At 41.6% G+C, this 23,130-nt stretch overlaps 1 protein-coding gene across 1 annotated transcript in view; it reads left to right on the forward strand.

Moving 5' to 3' along the window:
- TRABD (TraB domain containing) overlaps window positions 1-21,844 on the forward strand; it is a 33,966-nt gene extending 12,122 nt beyond the window's left edge. Inside the window, exons 5-9 of the mRNA XM_045001918.1 lie at window positions 1,681-1,791; window positions 10,256-10,395; window positions 12,687-12,859; window positions 14,396-14,507; window positions 18,679-21,844. Of these exons, the coding sequence (XP_044857853.1) occupies window positions 1,681-1,791; window positions 10,256-10,395; window positions 12,687-12,859; window positions 14,396-14,507; window positions 18,679-18,856 (714 nt within the window). The 3' untranslated portion in view covers window positions 18,857-21,844. The remainder of the gene's footprint in view (window positions 1-1,680; window positions 1,792-10,255; window positions 10,396-12,686; window positions 12,860-14,395; window positions 14,508-18,678) is intronic.
- Window positions 21,845-23,130: the final 1,286 nt, after the last annotated feature.

Consider the following 23,130-nt stretch of genomic DNA (forward strand, 5'->3'; position numbering starts at 1 on the left):
AGGGAGGGTTTCTGAAAAGTGGGCAGTTCGGGACTCTTGGAAAGGAGCAAATTCCAAACCGCCAAACCCTATAACCAAGAGCTACCCTACCTCTCATCCTGATTTCCCCTCTCCCGCACCTTGTGCCTGAAATGACCCACCCTCCCTGATGCCAGGTGCCCGTTTACTTCCTCAAGCTAGAAATTGGCCAGAAGGGGATGTCCAGGGAGTGGTGTTGTGAGGCCAGGCCAGGTCATGGGGAACTACCAAGTGAAGTGCACCAGGAGTGAGAAGTCATCAGGCCAGCAGGGAGAGTGGGAGGGAAGAGGACGGGTGGTGAAAATGCGTGTTGGTTCACAGAACACATGGGACAAATGCTTCCATGAATTCAGGAGAGATCCCCAGCAAAATAAGTTTTTGGTTTTTTTAACTAAACCGGCTGAGGCTGGATTCCTGCTGAGATCACTTGCTGCCGTTTGCTCCTTTAGGACAGAATGTAATTAATTAACGCTTGTGCTCTGGGTTTTCTTTTTGCACAGTGATGGAAACACTGCATGCTGCTTTGTAGCAGAAGGACACGACTGCAGTGTATTTCAGTCAATCATGTTCTTAATCTGCCCAAAACCCAGTGCCTGTCCTATTTGCTTAGACTCAAGAAAATAACAGGTGATAGCAACAACTAGCAGCACAAGTCCAGACAAAGAGATTTAAAGTCTTAAATAAATGAAAATGCACAAATAATTATGTGAGTAAAATGCTACTGAACGATTACTGAAATATAGCCTAAGGATGGGGGCTTGTATTTATTGTATTGTCTATCCACAAATACATCAGTTTTAAAAAAAAAATAATTCTTCTCTTGCTGGGATCTCCTGAATTTGTGGAAGCATTTGTCCTTTGTGTTGTGTGAACAAACGCTCATTTTCACTACCCTTCCTCCCTTATTCTGCAGCCCCAGGTCGAGTTTAAAGCTGTCTTCCCTTCATGGAAACTGGCAGTGCTACAGTTGCCAGACCCCTAAGTTGGATCCCTTCTTACGCCCACAGGATGAATCAAGCTCAGGGTTTTTCTTTAAGATCTCATCTGCAAGTCCATGAACAGGAAACTGCCTGATGCTCAGCTTTTCTGGATTAGAAAGAGGAAGTTCTGATTTGACTCAGCCAGTGTTCAGCACTGTTTGAAGAATCTAGCTGTTTCATGCTTAGACTGCTAGGTGTACCCCACTCCAGTATCCCTCTAGCAGGGCAAATGCAGAGCAAATATGGTCATGTTCTGTGCTACTTACATTTGGAGGAGAATGCAGTGTTTGTTCTAATTTATTCAGTTACAAATGTGTGGTATGAGCTACTCTTGCTAGTCGCATGGACAGATGCTTTCTTCTCACCTTCGGCGGGTGGGGGGGGCTGACACAAGACTGGCTTATTTAATTATTTCTTAAACACATTTTTCTTTGAGCAAACAATCTGGTGTGTAACCAAAGAGCATATTTAACAATGATCCCACATATAAATGATGAAAGCTGAAATAATGGGAGCAATGTTCAGCAGTAAATCAGCTCCAGAGGGCGGCTTCGATGTTTCTTCATCAGAATAATTGATGGTTCTCAGTGATTGCTAATGGCACAATGTCTGTGGGTACTTCCTAGTAATCCATACAGTTTGATGGTTTCCGTTTTAATATTTTTTTTCCCTTTTCTGCTAGAATGGAGTCATGTCAGGACTAATGCAAATGCTTCTGCTGAAGGTCTCTGCTCACATCACAGAACAGCTGGGAATGGCCCCAGGAGGAGAATTCAGGGAGGCTTTCAAAGAGGTAGGGGCTGGATGTTGGTTGTTTTGAAGGTAAAAATATTGGTCTCTTGTACCCCAGTCAAACTAAATAAAGTCACTTGTTTGGCCAGAGCGCTCTTTTCTGATCCCTTTCTTATACATGGTGAGGCTGAGAACTAAAGATCTTTTATTTAAAGGGGAACTGCAAAGAGGAAGGGAAAATGGTGGCTTTTGCCCCCTTTCTGCCCCTTTCTGGGGTATATATGGATGGTTCCATAAAGACTTGAAAAATATTTTCGGCTTTTGTCTTCTCCCTAGAAATAGTGGTATTCAGTTCTTACGTCTCTGTTTTTTGCTGGGGGATAGTGAAATTGCAGTAGGTCTCCAGCGGAGAGAGAGGGGACACTAAACATTTCATATAGAGCTTTTCTCCCAGTTTTGGCCCTGGTCCTTCAATGAACTCCTCACGGGTGGAACCCTGTTCCCATGCAAATTGGGGCCTTTGTCTGGAGTAAAAAGGATTTGCATGGGTATCGCAAACAAACACCCCTGTCTGACTAGACCTCTCCTGGCGAGAGAGCTGCAGCTCAGGTTTCAGTATGTCCTGATGTTGTCGTTCTAGTTCTCCGGATCAGCATTTCCCCAACTGCGTTGGAACCCTCTACGGGGGAGGTGGGGCCAGAGGGCCAGAGACTTCGAATTAATAAAATGTACCACTTTTGCAATGAGCAAAAACCTAATTAATGAATTAAATATACAAATTGGTGGCTGTTAAAATCAACAGTTCCCACAGTTTTCTCTATATTTAGGCTAACGTTATGTAAAATGTTATCTCAGATAGCACTGTGTGGTAACTATTGGGGCAATACCATTTTTTTTTATTTATTTATTTTTAAATCTGTGTCTTTCCTATCCCTCATTTGAGAGGGAGAAGGTGTGTAAGCAGGCTGGCCAGCACTTTGTCTCTGGTGATACAGATGTTGAACACACATATAATGGGTGTGAGAGGAAAAACTGCTTCTTAAACTGGCAGTAGAACCATGTGGGGAACACGGCAGCATTAACACGGATGAGGACAGCCTCAGTATTGAGCTGTCACTCTAAGAATAAGGGATGGATTCTGCTACACTTGTGTTTGTGAAAATCTGCTGCTCCACTCCCCCTGCCACCATTTATTTCCCTTTGTTGTCAGTAGGAGGAAGAACCAGCCACCCTGTGAACACCACCTAGAAGATGAGAGTGTAGCCAGTCCTGTAGAGGGGTAAATCTCCCCTAAGCTGGCTGAGACAAGATGTCTCTTCATGAGCCTGATGTGTTTTGAAACTTGTTATAAATAGAGCTTATGGGGGGGGCACAAACATTAGGAGAGTCAATGCATCCGAAGAAGTGAGCTGTAACCCACGAAAGCTTATGCTAAAATAAATTTGTTAATCTCTAAGGTGCCCCAAGTATTCCTGTTCTTTTTGCGGATACAGACTAACACGGCTGCTACTCTGAAATAGGGTTGTGACGGGAAAGTTTGGGAATCCCCAGTTCATAAGATCCTCCAGCCAAAACTGGGGTTGGGGGGCGGGGATTCAAGATGTCTTATCTCTAATATAAAAAGACAAACTGAAAAAAAATCTTTGCAGATACCTAATAGTAGTAATAAGGGAAAGGGCACATACACAATCTTTGTTTGGTTTTCAGTTCACTTTAAGCAGTCAGTGCCAGGACAGAAACATTTGTGTGATAGTAACATGAACGTGCTACAAGGATTTCATTGTGCTCCTGCAGCTTAACAATGCCAGGAAAACTGCTTTTTAGCTATATGCTATAATTCATGGGGAAATAGTCTGAATCCTAGGTAGAAGGTCAGACTTTGAAAGGAGTGAACTGGATGTATTAGGAAACTAAGCACAGACCTACTCCACTCAAAAGAACAGGAGTATTTGTGGTACCTTAGAGACTAACACATTTATTTGAGCATAAGCTTTTGTGGGCTACAGCCCACTTTATTGGATGCATAGAATGGAACATATGGTGAGGAGATATATGTACATACAGAGAACATAAAAAGGTGGGGGTTCCCCTACAACCTCAAAGAGGCTAATTAATTAAGATGAGCTATTGTCAGCAGGAGGAAAAAAAACTTTTGTAGTGATAGTCAAGATGGCCCATTTAAGACAGTTTGACAAGAAGGTGTGAGGATATTTAACATGGGGAAATAGATTCAGTGTGTGTAATGGCTCAGCCATTCCCAGTCTTTCTTTAAGCCTAAATTGATATTATCTAGTTTGCATATTCAAGTTCAGCAGTTTCTCTTTGGGAGTCTGTTTTTTAAGCTTTTCTGTTGCAAAATTGCCACTTTTAAATCTGTTACTGAGATTTAAATCTGTTACAGAGAGGTTGAAGTGTTCTCCTACTGGTTATTGAATGTTATAATTCCTGATGTCAGATTTGTGTCCATTTATTCTTTTGCGTAGAGACTGTCCGCTTTGGCCAATGTATATGGCAGAGGGGTATTGCTCCACTCAGTGTCTCCTGACATTTCAGTTTTACTACATGGATCTTTAAAAGTTGAATTGTTTTGATGCAGTCAAATTGAGTGAATAGTACCGTTGACTGCAGAGCTTTAGTTCAATAATTAGTAAGTAATAGTTACACTGATCATGCTATGTCAGGGTTGTGCCATGAGGCACGAAGCTGAAGAGTAATCTGATGGAAACTGTGTGTGTCCAGTCCTTTTTTGGAATGGAGGGGAAAAGTAGCAAGAAGGTTGTATAGTAATATGGTAACTAGTCCTGACCCATATTGTTCTACCAGATACTCTGCAGTGTCAGAACCCTCGTCAGCCCATCAGAAATCTATCTCTATTTTAGACATAAATTTAATAATGCTGCTAACTTGATGCCTCCTTTTTTTCTGAAAGTCCATTATCAATTGAAGGAGAAAAGTTGAATCCTGCCAGTAGACTTGTTTCTGTATTTTGTAAATACATTTGGTTTGATTCCTCACTGCCTGCCCCTTGTGTAGTCGTTTACTCCTATGCAAAGTGAAAATACTGTGGTATGAAATCAGCATGGTGGCATTTTACAACCGCTTTGTACAGGTGTCAATGGCTTCACAAAGTGCAATGCAGTGGGGAATTATGCCTGTTCTCTTTGGAACTCCTAATGGATTATACTCCCAGTACTATTGTAAATCTAGTTGTGTACAGGCTGTAATATAAAAATGATTTCTGAAATACTTTAAGAGGGAAGAGGGTGTCAGCAGGGATGCTGATGTTAGTATCTGCATTCACAATAATCTCAAGGAAATTTAATGTCATAGTTTGAAAAATGTTTTCCAGTTTTTCTTTTTTCTATAATCCAGTGTGTGTTTAAATGAAACACAACTGACCAAATATGTTTTATACAATGCTGCATATCTGCATGGAATGTAAATCATGAACACTAGGATTATTGCAGTCCTTTGGTGAATAGTTAGTGGGACACATTTTTTCAGCCTAGCCTTAACTCTTCTTGCACTTGTAGTTTTGTGGGAACTAGTAAGTAGTGATTATAGGCATAAAATTGTGCCCATAGTTGTTTGCAGATATAATTAAGGTAATCTGGATGACTGAGTACCTGAGCTGCAGGCACAATCAGGTACCTGATTTCCAAAATACTTTACAAGAGCCTGACCTTGTAAATCTATCCCAAACTCTCTGAGCATATGGTGATGTCAGTTTAAAGTAAAACCTTAGCCCTTTTTAATGCTTATCTTTGTTGTCTCCATTTAGTCATAGCTACCTGAATCATCTAGTAAATGTAAAGGCTCAAAAGATCACTTGATGATAACACACTAGGGGGTGAAATCCTTGTCCCTTTGAAGTCAACAGCATCAGGATTTTGCGCTAGGAATTACCTCTGCAATGTTAATGAACTCCAGTGTATTAATCCAAAAAGGCTAAATGGGACTGAGGCCGTAGGATGAGTTCAGTGATCTGCTCAAGTGACAGTGGTCCCCTTGATGTGATCTATCTTATTGATCATATGAAAGACAATATATAGAGTCTGGTTCCATTAAATATTTGTGAAGTGAACCTTTGGATCTGTGCTTTATTTGGTTTAGTGTTCCTCTCCCTCGCTTGCCATTTGTCACCCTGGCAGCCGTGAACTGGCTCTTCTGTGGTATCAGGCTTAAGATGTTATTTCTTGCTCAGCAGGAGCCAGGCAGAAATATGTTCATACCAGTTGAGAAAGTAGTACCCATACCAACTCTCAAACCTTTTCTAAAATGATACTGATCTGAATCCTCACTGACAGGACAAAGTATTTTGAAACCATGTTTGGAAGGACCTTTTTGAGAGGCAGAAAAAGAGGTTTGCCTAGGGGTCCACCTAACATGGAAGCAGGGCCTCCCGGGAGGGGGGGCAAGTGGGGCAATTTGCCCCAGGCCCCGCGAGCCACTCCGGGTTTTCGGCGGCACTTTGGCAGCGGGCCCTTCACTCGCTCCGGGTCTTCGGTGGCGGGTCGTTCAGTGCAGCCGAAGACTTGGAGCGAGTGAAGGACCCGCTGCTGAAGTGCTGCCAAAGCCTCGGAGTGCTGCCTGGTGAGTATAAGCGCCGCAAGTGGCAGGGAAAAAAAAAAAAAGCTGTGATCGGCGGCACTGAGGCTGCTCTACCGCCGCTTCATTCTTCGGCGGCAATTCGGCAGTGGGTCCTTCCCTCCAAGAGGGACCTGCAGCTGAATTGCTGCCGAAGACCTGGCCCTGTCCCAGGTCCCCTGAATCTTCTGGGCGGTCCTGCATGGAAGTCATGTGTTCTAGACAGGGCTCTAAAAGGTCTGTGGCTTCACGTAGCTCTGACTCAAAGATCTGTCATAGCAAAATCTTTTCTCACCAGGGAAAGCCTTAGACTGTCTGCCTCTCGTTCCATGTTGTGTGATGGATTCAGGATATTACAGATCCTCTAAAAGCAAAATTAAAAATCATTAAAATCATTTTTGCTTTTGACCGTATCCAGATCTGAATCCAAGTCTTGACCCCAATCCTATCAACTGCAGTCACATGCAAAAAGGTTTCTTCTGCCTAGCCCAAAAGCTGGTGACTCTTTCGGTAAGGTGCAAAAGATAGAGAGGGTCAGTGTGCTGTTTGATATGAATAGAGCGCTGGGTTTTTATTGTAATAACTGTTGCATTTCATGGAAGAAGTATTCTGTTATGGGATATTACGTTGAAAATGAAAATGTTATTTACCTACAAAATATAAAATTCTTCTTTGAGTGCTAGTCCCTGTTTGTCTTCCAATGGTGCACATGCGCGCCATATGCCTGAGTCTGGAAATTTTAACTAGCAGTGTGTATGTGTGCAGTAAATCTCCTCATGCTCTCGACCAAGCATAAGAGGCAGTATGGGCTGACACCTCTCCAGTTCCTTCTTATTCCTTTCCATCTCTGCCAGACAAGCATAGGCAGTACCAGGAGCTATTGCAGATGATTGCCAATGACCTCCAGATACCACTGGAGCAGGTCCAGGACCCACAACACTGGCTCTTGGATATTTTGCAACCTACAGGCCCAAGGAAGGTGGCCCTTCCACTTAACGAGGCCATCATGAAGCTGATCTGGCACACTCCACCCCCCACATGAGGTGCTATTTTATCCCCACCCTGGGAGCTGAATTCCTTTTCTCCCATCTTGCCCCCAACTCCGTTACAGGCAGCTACGGAGAGGGCTAGGTCACAACATCAAAGGACCACTGACAAGGACTCAAAGGTTGGAAAAAAGTATTTTCCTCTATGGGCCTGCAATTCCATATTGTTAACTATCAGGCCTTGTAACAATATGATTTTAACAACATTTCCAGGCTGGTGGAATTTAAGGACAAGCTTCCCCCTAAGGACAGAGCCCAATTTCAGACCTTCATAGGGGAGAGCAAGTTAGCAGCAAGAACACCTCTCCAGGTGCAGTAGATTCAGCAGATGCAGAATCCAGAGGCCTGGCTGCTGGTATAGTCATGAAGAGGGATTCTTGGCTACAGTCTCAGAGTTTCCCTAGGGAGATGCAGAATACCATACAGGACCTTCACTTTGAGCTGAATCTCTTCAATGCAAAAAAGCATGAGACTCGCTAAAGGACTTGAGATCGACTCTAGACTCCCTGAGGATTTACACTGTGGCCCTGAGGAGGAAACACCAGAGATAAGCCTATAGGCCAAGGCATTCTACCACTAGTGTCCAGCCAAACCTCCACAGAAACATCAGAGGGATCAGAGGTCTTACTTCTTAGCCCCTATGGCACCACGACCTCTACCTATTCCTGGCTGCCTACTACCCTGATGCCACCCACCCTTTCCCCCATTATTTTTTGGGGCTGTCTCACACTGTTCACTGACAATTTCGACTTGATCATGACAGACAGTTGTTACTCATCAAGGATTATCCATCAAGGATACTCCATTGTGTTCCTCTCCTCCCCTGTCACAAACCCCTTTCAGAGACCACTCTCTCAGAAGGTTGCTTTTCATCAAGAGGTAGACTTCCTCCTGTAATGAGAGCCAATCGAGTGTGTCTCATCTCAGTGTCAAGGGAGAGGGTTCTATTCCCTGTATTTCCTAACCCCAAAAAAGATGGGAGGTGGATATGTATCTGGACTTTCAGCAACTAAATACCTTTATTCAAAAGTCAAAATTCAGGATGGTTACATTAGTGTCAGTAATTCCCCTCCCTGCAAGAGGGGATGTGGTTCTCACCTCTTGACATGAAGGACACATACTTTCACGTAAAGATTCATCCCACCTACAGAATTTCCTGTGTTTTATGGCAGTCCAAGAACATTTCCAGTTGAGAGTTCTCCCCTTTGGGATAGCAACGGCACACAGAGTGTTTACAAAGTTTTTTTCTGTGGTGGCAGCCTAAATGAGACATCAGTTACAATTTTCCCATATCTGGGTGATTGGCTCTTGGCAGGTCGCTCCTGCCAAGAGGTCAAGTTGGTGATGGAGTATCTGCTCCATCTTCTAGCAGCCCTTCATCGGAGCCACACTGGACTCTGTTTCTGTGAGAACGTTCCTTCCAACTGAAAGAATTCAGTTAATGAGCAGCCTGATAGCATGGATTACTTACAGACCAAGAAATGTGGTCAGAATGTGCCTTTCACTTTTAGGACACATGGCTTCGCTTTGGTGATACCATTTGCCAGCCTTCATCTATAATGTCTACAGGCCTGGCTCTGGTAGGTCTACTCGCCAGACAAAGGTCACATCAACTCCAAAGTGACCATTCCAGCTAGAGTCATTGCCTCCCTCACCTGGGTGGTTGAACCCAGAGAGAGTGAGAGTGGGCATTCCCTCCAGTGCTCCTACCCCCAGAGCCACCAACATAACAGGCACTTCCCTTCTGAGTTGGGATGTTCACCTGAACAACTTCACTGCACAAGGTACCTGGACTCCACGGGAGGCCAGACTGCACATCAATGTATTAAAAGTGAGAGCAGTCCACCTGGCTTGCAGATCCTTTCTGCTGCTTATGCATTCGCTCCATATCCAAGTGACGTCAGACAATATCACTGTGGTCCTTTACATAAACAAACAGGGCAGAGCAGGATCTCTTCCCCTTTTCCTAGAAGCAGTCCGGCTTTGGAGCTGGTGTATAGGAGCCAGAGGAGACAAGACTTCATTCCCTTGACATCAGATGTGCCCTGGTGTTCTACCTGCAAAGGACCAAGCCTATCAGAAAATCACCAAGACCTTTTCTCACCATAGGAGAGAGACTGCGAGGTTGAGCAATATCCTCTCCGAGAATCTCTAAGTGGGTTTCTGGATGCATCATCAAGTGCTACAGGTTAGCACACATACCTCCTCCTGACGGAGTCAGGGCACAAGCCATCTCTACAGCATCCATGCAGGACATTCCAATACTAGATATATGCAGACCAGCCACCTGGAGCTCCTTCCATACATTCTCTATACATTGTGTGCTAGTTCAGGCCTCTGCTGCAGATGCAGCAATGGGAACTGCAGTACTGCAAGCATCTTCCTCACACCCTGCTCATGTCTGAGCACTGCTTGTCAGAATACATGGGACTAGCACTCGAGAAGCAATGGAGGTTACATACCTGTAATTGGCTGTTCTTTGAGCTATGTGGTCCCGATCTGTATTCCACTACCCGTCTACTATCCCCTCTGCTTTGGATCCTGCTGGATTTGAGGTAAGAAGAGGAACAGGAGAGGCATCAGCCTGCATTGCCTCTTGTGCTCTTGGTTGGGAGCATGAGGAGATCTTCTGTGCATGTGTGGGCCAATGGCCACTGCTTGTCAGAAATTCTGGCACGTGGCATGCATGCATACCCATGTGTGGAATACAGATAGGGACCACACATCTCAAAGAACTTCCACTCACCTGTAAGTAACCTCCATTTGCCTGATGTTTAAGTGTGACAATATTTTCCCTTGTTTCCTTAGTGTTCTTCAGAACACTTAGGTTAGTGTAACTAGTAATGGTGTCCTAACAACCTACTAACAGTTAATGTGTACCTTCTCTTGCAGGCTGGTAAAGTACCTTTCTGTAAATTTCATCTTGGGGACAGACCCATCCCTGTTACGTTTAAGAGAGCCATCGCTGCACTTTCTTTCTGGCAAAAAGTCAAGCTTGCTTGGGGCCTCTGCTTCTTATCTGACCCAATCAGGTATGAATAAGTGTTTTTAGCTTTATTTGAAAGGTAGATTATAAGTACCCGCTCCTACATGTTGCTGAGCATCCTCAGGTTCACTTCAGTGGGAGCTGAAAGTCCTCAGCAATCTGTCGGAGATGATTGGGCCCGAAAACTGCCAAAAGGAAGAATGATCAGTAACTTCTTATTCCCGTTCAGCCTCCCCTGCACCCTTTGGTAGAAGGAGGGATTGTGACAAGGACAAAGTGGAGCTGCACTGTGCCAATTCGCAGCTGTTTTATGGTCCCTTAGGGACCTGAGCTTGCTGTCATATTTCAGTTTGAGACCTGAGATATGATGACCAGCTCTCTATGCAGGGAGGTCTTGGCACAGGAGAGAATATGGTCCGTGACCTTTAAATGTCTGACTGTTCTGTTCATTGATATCCCCCTTGATAAAGGGTCTTTGTTAGCTTTCCAGGAAGTGTTACAATAATGCAATGGTTCCCATTCCCATTGTTCTGATTTTTCCCCCCTCCAAAAAAACAGGTAGGGACAAATTTGGCCCCACCTGAATTGGGGCAAAATAACTCTGCAAAAGCGGCGTTAATTTGCATGGCTCAGGAGTGCATTCCTAGATGCCCTTGCAATTTACTTGTGCTCCCAGCAGATGTATAATGGGGACATACGGAATTCTACCTGCTTCCTCCGATTCATTGCTTTGAGGGGACCCATTTGGAGGTGCCCGTCTGTTTCTCTCCCTGTGCACGCTCTCAAATGCTCTGTGTTGTGGTGACCGATCTTGCTCCTTCAGGGCTGCTTGACAGGCCCCAGGAGGAACAGTGTCAATAATGCTCCTTAACTGGGCCATGATGGTAGCTCCCTTCCCTCAAAGCCTTGGTACATTGTCTCAGGTGTGATGCCAATTTATGTACAGTAACTTCTCACTTAAAATTGTCCTGGTTAACATTGTTTTGTGGTTATGTTGGTGATCAGTTAGGCAACATGGTCGTTTAAAGTTGTGCAATGCTCCCTTCTAATGTCGTTTGGCAGCGCCTGCTTTGTCCACTGCTTGCAGGAAGAGCAGCCCATTGCAGCTAGCTGGTGGGGGCTTGGAACCGGTGTGGACCGTCAGCCGCCCTATCAACTCCCCGCTCCCCTAAGTTCCTTGTGCTGCAGCCGCCCAGCAGGCTATCAATTGCCAGCAGTTCAGCTGTCCCTCCCCCCACTGCCATGTGCTGCTCCTGCCCTCTGCCTTGGAGCTGCTCCCCAAGACTCCTGCTTGCTGTGCATGGGGAGAGGTGAAGGAAGAGGAGGGCTGTCAGGGTGTCCCTCTCTCCCCTGCTCCTGCACCCCGCTTACCCCATCTTCCATAGAGCAGGAGGGACACACAACAGGGCTCAGGATGGAGGGAGCTTGCTGGCAGCAGCTGCGGTCTCAGCAAGCTGATCTAATTAACAAGGCAGTGTACTTAAGAGAAAGGTCAGCATACTTAAAGGGGAAATGTGCATCTCTCTCTCTCACACAGACTGTCTCTGTCTGCAGTGCTGTCTCCTCTCCCTCCATTCCTGCTGCCTTGTAGAGTGTGAGAGTTAACCCTTGAAAGCTCAGCCAATTGCTAGTTCATCATTTAGCAGTAAGGCATTCCTTGGGAAATATCCCACCTTCTGACTCCTCCACCTCAACCAAGCTTCACAATCATCATCACTGTGTACCAGTATTAAATTGTTTGTTTAAAACTTATTGTGTGTGTGTGTGTGTGTGTGTGTGTGTGTGTATGTATGTATATATGTATATATATATATATAGTCTTTTGTCTGGTGAAAAAAATTTCCTTGGGAACCTAACCCCCTCATTTACATTAATTCTTATGGGGAAATTGGATTCGCTTAACATCGTTTCGCTTAGTCGCATTTTTCAGGAACATAACTCCAATGTTAAGTGAGGAGTTACTGTATTTGTTTAGCTTCCCATGAGTAAGGTGTAATGAATGACTGCTATTGGATAGCTTTTACATGATTGGCCACTTTCTTTCCCTTTCACTGAGTTCAGACACACTGCTTAGAATATCAGAGGGGTAGCCGTGTTAGTCTGGATCTGTAAAAGCAGCAAAGAATCCTGTGGCACCTTATAGACTAACAGATGTTTTGCAGCATGAGCTTTCGTGGGTGAATACCCACTTCTTCAGATGCTTAGAATATGAGTCAATAGGGAGGTAGTTTTGCTTTCTCAGGTGGTGCAGGAATCGTATAATTTTACAAGTCAGCGTGTCTATATTGGACTTTGAGAGCGTAATACAGACATTGGGACTGTGTCTCTTTCTTTCAGTAAAGATGACGTGGAGAAGTGTAAACAGAAGGATTTACTGGAGCAGATGATGGCTGAAATGATTGGAGAATTTCCTGATCTCCATCGAACAATTGTATCAGAGCGAGATATTTACTTGACCTACATGTTGAAGCAAGCAGCTAAGCGAATAGAACTACCTCGTGCTTCAGAAAGTAATTGCTTTAAAGCAGATTTATAACTTGTGTTTAGCAAGCAGTATGTTCTTAATGTAGTACTCCATGATTTTCCTTCCTCTCGGGAATTCTGAAAAGTTTTGCCATCTTGCTTGTAGACATGTACCATGTGTAATAAATGAGATGTCTTCATAAATTATAATGCTTAAAAAATAAGGGAGAATATTGTTAGATTAGTATGAAATTCTTAGCTTTACAAGAGTGCTTTGAATAATGGATTCCTCCTTTCCATCATGCCTATGTCAAAACAGGAAAATACTAATTAGGCTGCTAAAGTTTGAAAAATGCAGGCATCAGTTCAGGGGAGAGATGAGGCAAAGACCTAGGGGATAGAAGAAAACAGCTAGATTTTCAAGGAGATTGTATCTGAAGCTTTTCATTTATTGAATTGTTAGCTGAAGAAGTCTAGTGCACAAATTGTGTGTGCACGCACGCGTGCACGTCACAAACAATTTATGGTGTCAGAAAACACAAGTGTGTGAATTCCTTAGCGAATCAGGCATTTATTTTTTATATTGTATTTATTATTTAGATGTTGATTTATCCCCATCATGCTGATCCACCATACCTGGCCAAAAGAACCAGAATGGCACAAGTTATGTTTCTGAAGTGTTGCTGCAGCATTTACTCAAGTTGGCGGGCTAAAACCTTATGCAGTGTTTTGAGGGTCATATAATCAAATAGGACCTCAAAATTTGCTCCTGTAACTTTGGTGGGCTAAATAGTGAGTGCATATTAAAAGGTGATTTGAGGCTCCTTTTATTTATATTTGAGCGAGGGATACTAAGTGCTTGAAACACAAATTGGAAATGCCACTCCCAAAACAAAAATAAAGACGACCGTCAGATGCTTTAAAAATAGGATAATTGCCCAGTCATGCAAAGAGAACCAGGTGGGCCAAACTCTGTACTTCTGAGGATCCCCACTGAAATCAGTCGCACTCTGTGTAGACAGAGCGGTCCAGTTTTGCAGAGCTTCCTTTGGCAGGTTCAGGGCCCAAATGCATTTTTGCATTGTACCCTGATGGCCACTAGACTCAGGTGACCTAGGTTACCCAAATTCCAAAGATGGTCAATGGAGAGGGACTTACCACTGTGTGTGAGCTTCCAACACCAAGTGCTTATTGGTCTGCCCTTCAGAAGCAAATAAGGCAATGCAAAGAGTTCACCCAATTTTGTGTGCTCACGGGAGGCCGTACTAGTGAGAAGCTGCATTCTGTACCAGCTGGAGCTTCTAGGACTTAAAGTAGCACTTGAGGTAGTCAAAATAAATTTTTTGTTTTTTGTTTTTTTTCGGGGAGGGGGGTTCAAAAAAGAATTTTGTCATTCAAAAATTTTCATGTTTTTTTTTTAACTTTTTGAAAAATTTTGGTTCATGTTTATTGGGGGTAATTGTTTGAAATTGTTGCCTTGAAATATGAGATTACTTTTTTTTTTTAAAGATTGCTTACAGTTTGGCAATGTTTTTCTCACTGGAGAAGAGACTGATATATTTTTTTCCCCTCTTCTCTCTTAGCTGAACCCAGAAAATGTATCCCGTCTGTTGTAGTTGGAGTAGTTGGGATGGGTCATGTGCCTGGAATAGAAAAGAACTGGAACACTGACTTAAACATCCAGGAAATCATGAGGTAACTTTCTCTCCCTTTTGTATGTTGATTTTGTAGCTCCTCAGCTTTATAATCTGCAGTAGCCTTTGTTTTTAATGCTTATGACATCTTGCTCAGGTCACCTAGAACTGTGGGCCACACTGTTACCGGTCTGCCTCAACAAGAGTGAGCTTTGCTGCTGCTAAGCTGTGTGTCCGCTCCCCACTTCACCAGCTTGTCTGCCTTGCCAGCAAACTCTTCAGGACTCTGTCAATCCAAACCTTGCCTTGTAGGTAACAATCAGTGAACCCCAGTTCCCGAGAGACATCTCTCTGGAGTGTCCAGTCCCTCTCACTGGATGCTGTTATCAAGTTCACTGCCTCCAAAGAGATGGCGCCCACATTAGCTTATTAGGTTAGCTGAAGACCCACACTTCACAGCAGCACTGAGAAGTTCATGTGTTATTACAAAACTAAGTTTATTAACAAAGAACATAGGTATAAATGATTTCAAGTAAGAGTATGCTGTGTTACTGTAGCCATGTCGGTCCCGGGGTATTAAAGAGACGAGGTGGGTGAGGCAATATCTTTTATTGGACAGACCTGAAGAAAAGCTCTGTATGGCTCAAAAGCTTGTGTCTCTCACCAAAAGAAGTTGGTCTAATAAAAGGTACTATCTACCTTGTCTCTTCAGGTAAGAGTGAAAGAGAGATGAAAGGTTAATAACAAAACATGCTTTCTAGTGACTAAAACTTAACGTCAGCAAGTTACAATCTTTGTCTAAGCAGGTCTCTCACCTATAGTCCATTCCCAGAGACATCAACCCCCTTGGTTGAAGGATCCACCTTTCTCAGCTTTCTAGAGCTCTGGCCTCTTGTGTCCTTTAGTGGCCAAAATGTTTTTTTGTTTCTACTTATAATTCCTAAAGTCCATTGTCTCTGTTTCAAGAGCCAGGAAGGCTTCCTAGGGGTATAGCCTCCATCCCTCTTGTGAATGCTAAGTGATCATCTCTTCTCCCTCCCCCCCCCACCCTCGGCTTGCTAGTTTGATAGCTGCATTTACTGCATGTGTAAATGTACTTTCGTTGTTTCTGGGCTTATCAGGCTCAATGTACATTGGAGACACAGTCAAGCAGGCAAAACAACATTCCTTTGTCTAGGACAGACTGGGCTTATGCATGCTTTTACAAACATATTTGCAGCACATATCTATAATTCTTTATACTCTGCATGTCACTCAATATTATTAATGACCAGCATATGATCAGTTTGGGTAGGATACCTTATATGACACTTTTTAGATACAGGTTGTGACAACAGTGAGGTGGGGCAATGTGTGTGCCAGGCCTGATGTGAGTAATGGTATGGTGTGCCCTCTGCCAGTTGGTATTGCGGGGCTCTGGGTCACAATGCTACAGCAGTGAAACGGTGTATAATACTTGCAGATTGTTCTTACAACAAAGATGAGAGAAACTGTAAATGGAAAAAAAAATGAACATAGCTGGGTTTCTGGGGTGATGCATCTGATCAGAAAACGGTCTTGCCATAGAAGAAAATGTATTTATCTGTGTTTAGTGCTTTTAAAATGAATGTAGGGTACGTGATTCAGAGCTGAACCTGCAGGATGTGAAACAAGAAGCTTCAAATATAGCTTAACCAAAGAGTGAGACATTGTTGACCTCTGGGCTTTGGTTGTATTCAGGCAGCACTGCCTCTTGAAGTGCAAAATCACAGTTTCTCATAATCCATTTACTAAGAATAGCAATGAAACTGTAGCAGAACAGGAGACTACAAAGGCTAGCCCCGCCTGCTCAGGATCTTGGGCAGCTGCTGTCCATGCTGCCCTGGCTTCACTGCTATTGACGCTCAAGCTAGCTTTAATTTTTCAAAGCTAGCATGGGTGTGTCTACATGTGCTGCAGTCACACCTCCGGATTTGCAGTGTAGACATACTCATGGTACCTTTGGAATTCAGCCCAGATCAGCAGGTTCCAGAATTCACCATTTGATTTTTTTTTCCCCCTTGAATCTATTATGCCCCATTATTGTAGTACCTGAGTGCCTCAAATTCTGTAATGTATTTATCCTCCCAATACCCCAATGAGGGAGGGAAATCCTTTTATCCCCATTTTACAGAAGGGGAACTGAGGCACAAAAAGGCTTGCCCAAGATCACATAGGAAGTCTGGGGAATTGAACTCAGGCCTTCCAAGTCTTAGGTTTGTGCCCTAACAACTAGACCACATCTTTTGACGGCTGGTTAGTAGTCTCAGTTCAGTTGCTAGTGGACAGAGATCCAGATCAGAGTTACAGTAACTGGCATTATTGGTACATTTGTTTTGCATTTTCATTAGTGAGATTGAAGGCTGAATGGCTTGGAAACTGACCTACCTATCATCATGCCTACACAAGGGAGCCCTCTCAGTCCGGCTTAAGACAGTTTGACTGAACTGACACCACTCAAGGCTGTAACTGTGGGGGAGTTGTCAGTCCAGCATCTTTCATAAGGCACTAAGTTTGCTTAAATTCTCCTGCTTTTTTAATAGTATAAATAGGTGTGGCAGAATTTGTTTTGTTTTTTTTTAATTTTTTATAATTTTTAGGATATTGATCATTTTTAAACATTTTTCAGTTTTTATCAGTTTACACTTTCACAGTTGCGAGAAATTGTGGTATGGGTCAGACAAAACTTATTTAATGACAATGGGCATTGATTCAAAAAGTGAAAGCTTTATAACTGTCGAAACACAAATTGTCAACGTCGTGTGTCAAAATATACCAAGTAAATATCTTCAAATTGAGTTCTGATTTAAGCAGCATTTTTCTTACTTTGCCTATCTGTAAGGTTTGATTATAACCAAATAATGGAAATAGTTTTGTCAGTGTGCATATGATGAAATTGACGTTTACCGCCATTTACTGATAAAAATCGAATCCTCCCAAGTATAAAGCAAGTAATAACCCTCAGAGTACAACCATTCTCAAACCCTGACTTCTTGGCTGGAGGATGAACTTTAAGCTTTCTCAACATATTTGAGAAGCACAGTCTGTGGGGTTCTGGCTATGTATTCTCTGAGTATTCTTCCTAGATTTAAAGTTCTCTTGCTGTACTGCAGATACCTTTATTATGCTTCATGAGGGGCGAAGTGCTCTGGAAATAACCTTTCTTAGGATTCAGAATCCAAACATGTGTATCCATTTACAGATTTCTGGATCATCCCATATTGAACTTACTGCTAAGTGCAACCCCCTTTGGGTTTATATTCAAAGGTGATTTAAATTTAGTTGAGAGGCTGAAAAAGAGGGAAAAGCAACTAATAAGAGGATGTAAAAAGATGGAAGCTAAAGTAGTTGTTGTATCTCTATTCCCCTGTCCACCCCCCTCCCCCGCCCCCACATGCTCGCTCTCTCTCTCTGAGTTATACCTTTTTCCAACCCCTCAAAATACAAGATCTTGTTTATATTAGGAAACTTTTATATCTTTGTAACTAAATTAATTTAAAATCAACCTAATGACCCTGTGCAAATCTCTAATATATGTACACATTTAACCCAGTTTAAATCATGGTAATAGAGATTCAATTTAAACCAGTTTGTCTGTATTACAGGATTGTACCAATGTAACTAAATGTAAATATACTTATTTATACCAGTGAAACTTTTCTAGTACTGGCAAGTCCTGACCCTCTTTAAATTTTCATACTGATGTTTAACTTACGCCACCTAACACATCACCTTTGATTTTGGTTCTTTGTAGTTAGATGAATAGTCCCATTAAAAACAATTCTGTATAGATTTAAATTTCTCCACAATACTCCTGACAGCATTCTTTGTGCTTGTTAGGGATTCTGATGGTCAAGCTCTTTAAGGAATTAAAAGTTGTGCCCTACGTGACTGGAAAGGTCATTGGTCCAGATCCTCAAGAGTATTTAGACTTCCACTGCTTTCAGTGGAAGTTAAGAGCCTAAATACTTCAGGATCTGGGCCATTACCCTTAGATTTGGAATAAGACGTTGGATGTAATCTATGACCTTGAAAGAATCATTTGCTCTGTCTTAATATACCTATTCCATGCAAGGGCTCCTGGTACGAGTAAGGAAGTGTGTTGTAATGACAAACATTGTGGCAGAAATGATCAGCGTTTAATGAAGATAGGGAAGGATCTTTTTCTTCCAGCTATGTGGATGATAACTTTGTTTTTATCACCTTTACTTCAGTGTGCCTCCACCATCAACTTCGAGTAAGGTTCTCAGATTTGTCATAAAGGCAACAGTTTTCGGACTGATGGGATATGGCTGCTACCGGGTAGGACAAAGGACAGTTCAATTTATTCTCTCGATGTCAACAACACAGAACTGTCTTCAGAGGCTGACGGAAATTAGACCTCGACATTGAACGCCCAGTTGAAATACTGTCTGGAGATAATTACAGAAAAGTGTTCTAAAGACAACACATGCTAATTGGGATGAAAAAGAGGGACTGAGGATTCTTGTCATTGGTTCCATTTGATCCTGAGCAGTGCTGAATTGCTGTGAAGTGAATGGGTTGCTATTAAAAGCTACACCAGCTGTGACCTAATGAATAAGTCTGCTTCCTGATAAGTGTGTGGTATGAAAGTACATGATTCCAGTTTGAGGTAAATGAAATATGTTACACATATATATATTATATATCATATTCTATATTATGTGTATATATAATATATATTTATGATGATGTAGTACAGACAGCGTAAAGAGTGTATATTCTTGACTTTTTTCAGAGGAACAGAGCAACATAAGGTAACTTATTTGTGTTTCCGCTCAACAGTGCAAGGACACCTCTGAGTAGTGTTTCGGTATAATAATACCAAATGATCATTCCTGGTGCTAAGCACCTATAAAATGATTTAGAAGAACATCTTCTTACAGAAAATTTTGTATACATTTAGGTTTTTTTAAACTTCAGAGCTTTCAAAAAATATCAGAACGGTACAGGCTGTCAGACGTACACCGCCAAGTTTCTTTGAGCCTTATTAAAGAACTGAAACGTTGCCTTTAGAATTACACCTCACCTTACAGACATCAGTAATAGCTTTCTTCTCTGTTGGAAAGGTACATACCTTTATCAGCAGGTGTTGGTTAACTTCCAGTGTTTACAGGGCACTCTGTTCCTTTTGGATTCAATTATTTAACCATATTAGTTAGCCAAATCCTGTTGGCTTTACGTTCAGTATTATAAACTTTTGAGGCTAGAACTATTGTCTAATTTACTTTTCACGTCGCAAAGCTTTCTTTATTTGGACAAGATGTCTGGGGTTGATATGCAGTACTTGACCTTACTTTTCTCCCCCCACACATGCAATGTTTTGTTTATCAGTATAATTTTTCAGTGGATGAGTATTTTACCTATTTAATAGAAAGAAAAGCAAAAATCAATTCATTTTTTTAACTAGCTATGGGGTTGGAGTTTTTTTATCTTTGCTGTTTGTTTGTAGAATTATGGGTATGACTTCAACTACTGTAACATTAAACACTTTTTTTTCAGTACATCTACTTCCAACCCTATGTTCATTATGTTTTATAGTTCTTTCTGTATCCATAAGACAGGATTGCCCTTGATTATAAGTGCCCTTTGAAACAAACTATTCCCTCCCCAATGGTATAGCAATCATAATTGTCATATCAATAATGTTTTAATCTCTTATTTTATGTGAAAGAGGTCCATGTAATACTGGAGCTCCTATGCAACTGCAAATTGGTTGAAGTGAAATCCATATCTGTTCTGATACCTTTATGTGGGGAGGAGAAGCTGAATCTGAGGGATGGCAACAAGGAGAGGTTGATTTTGGTTTTCATACAGTTCAATAAGGTTACCAAACTGTGCTTGGTTATTGGTAGAGTATGTTTCCAAAGTCTTGTGTGGGGAAAATGTCTTCACACAATCTATTATTTGCCCAACATTTTTGTGTCTGTCCTTCATGCAGTGTCTTTTTTAAAAGCTTTTTCTCTTTATCCCTAAAGAAATGAATGGCCTAATCCTGTTTGCATTTATGCTACTGACATCACTGTTGTATCTATTGGGCCTGGTACTCCATTGGCTTGCAGTTTGTGTACTTATTTAGATCCCAATCCAGGAAACCACTTGTGAAGATGCTCAATTTAGAGGATGTGTTTAAATCTATCCTGATTAAAACACGTATTTAAGTGCTTTTCTGAATTGGGGTGTGCACCTATGCAAGGGAGTGTAAAATACTGCCTACTCAGAATGGCTGTATTTCATACTCGCTTTTCACAGATGTAAGTGACAATGCAGGACACAGCGGAATTTGGTCCTTCATCTTCAGTTTTCTATTTATTAATGTTTGAAACAAGCAGTGATCTGCATTGACCTTGAAGGCAGAATTAGCAAATAACTGACTAGAGTGACCACCGGAATTCTGAGTCTCGATTTTTTTGTAATAATTTAAGAAACTGTTTAGCAGTCCTGTTTGAATAATTTTATTACATTTTTATGTACATTTTTAAAGAAAAAGCTTAAGCCTATTCTTCTCCTGGCATTAGTGACCTACCAAAAGATTGGGAGTTTTTTTCCTCTCCTGAGATTTCTCTAGGAGGTTTCATTCAATGTATTAATGTTTTGCTTTAAAATATCTGTGCTCAGGTAATTTTACACAAAAGAAAAAAAAACTAAGGAAAATTGCAGACAAATGAGCCTTAAATTTGGGTGGGGCTAGCACTAAATGATTGTCTTGGAGCATTTTCACATGCTTAGTGTGTTATTTTTTTCCACATCCGCACAATTAACTACACCCCTGGAAAATGGTTACAATGTCAGTTACTCTTTGATTTTTATGACAATTTGATTATTACCAAAATTTATTGTTTTTAAAAGTGTATTGTTTCCCCTTCTGTGTCTCTTAAAATATATAAACAGATTCTTGAAACAAGCTGTTTGTTGATGAAGAATTTGTTCTCGAACTGGCAGATCATCAAAACCCACAAGTGTTTATCCTGGGGCAATCAAATGCCTTATGAATTTGCAGACCTAACAGTCCTATGAGTCCACATATAAGTGGTATATGTTGTATACTTGATGTGCTATACTATCTGTGTAACATGCTCAATGTGTTACCCTCCATTAATTTCCTTCTGTGTTCTAGAGTCAATCCTTTAAGTGTTAACAACATCCAGTGAAATTTAAACATATGTTGAATTGTCCCAGCCCTCACTCAACCCTGTGAAGCCATATTGTACTTTTTGGTAAACTGTGCATTTGCTTTATGCATTTGTACATCTTATGTAAATTTGAAGTATTTTTAACAAGCGTGTGCCTTTTAGTCTACAGCAGTTTCAAGTAAACAGCAGTATGTTCTCTGTTATCCAAATAAAATATTTTAACCACTGTTTCTCTTGAAGCCATTTATTTTTGGTATTAGTCATCATTTTTAAAAAACAAATATTGGTTAACTAAAGTAGATGCAAAATATGCACACCACCTAATGTATTTTTCTAAACCATTACTACGGTGCTGAACAGTTTGGCCCAAATCCAGCAAAGCACTTAAATCCATGCTTAAATTTGAGCACATCAATAGTTTCATAAGAAGTAGATCATGTGGTTAAGTGCTCTGCTTTGGATTGGAACCAGAACACTCAGTAGTTTGAAGGACTGAGCCTCGTAAGAGGCTAAAGGTGAATGAATTTGTGGCAAAATAAAACCAGAATGTATTTAATCTTGAAAATTGGACCAGATTAATCAAAATAACCCTTGCAAAAATATATGTGCAAAGCTTTAATTTTAAGTCAGGATAATGTTCGTATTGAAAATAAATCCATTTGTAACAGTTAGATATCTAATAGTCAATTTACTGAGACTAGAATATTCGATGTGATTTGCCTATGCTCTTTGTATACATTCTTGTGAAGAAAGGGAGCTTATGCAGCCCTGTGGACATAAGCATTAAGTCCTGTTATCCTTTCTTAGGCAAAACTCCTGCTGATGGCAATGTGAGCTTTGACTGAATGAGTGCTGAATAGGCCATTTAGATGAGAAGCAGATGCTGTTTTTAAATAAATGTTAAAGTGCTGGCCATGGAACTTCCCTCTGACATGCCACTGAAATAGTTAAACGAGTTCTGAAAGTACTGTCTCAGTTGGGGCCCAATCTGGCAAGGTGTTGAGTGGAGGGAGGTCCTTGTTCCCTTCCAGAATTGGACCCTCATTTTGCAGATGAAAAAAAAATGTATTGGGGGCCAAAAGAAAGTCTTAAAGTAAAATAAAAATGACTACACTTCCAGCAATGATCATCAGTTAGCTAACCCAATGGAAATAATACACAATCATTGGGCAATTCAGTGTATGAGGGGAAGGTAGCTAAATCAAAGGAATGCCATGCTCTCTCCTCCCACCCGCATCCTTTCTAGTATGTTTTTAATCTACTCTTTTGTATAGGAATAGAAGCCACCTGCTTTTATAATCTATTGTTTATCACTGCTTTATACATACATTTGTCCAAGATAGTATTTATGATTAAAGGTCTTTTTTTAATAGACGCTGACATAATACTGAATCAAATTTAAATTACTGAATTAAAAATCACCCAGAGTTCCACTGGAAGTTGCTTATTTGAAGCTATGCGTGTGAAATGTAAAACCCTTTTAAAAGTGCCAGTTATGAGAAATATAACAAG

This window comes from Mauremys mutica, chromosome 1, assembly GCF_020497125.1.
Source record: "Mauremys mutica isolate MM-2020 ecotype Southern chromosome 1, ASM2049712v1, whole genome shotgun sequence".
In the NCBI taxonomy this organism is placed as follows: Eukaryota; Metazoa; Chordata; order Testudines; family Geoemydidae; genus Mauremys; species Mauremys mutica.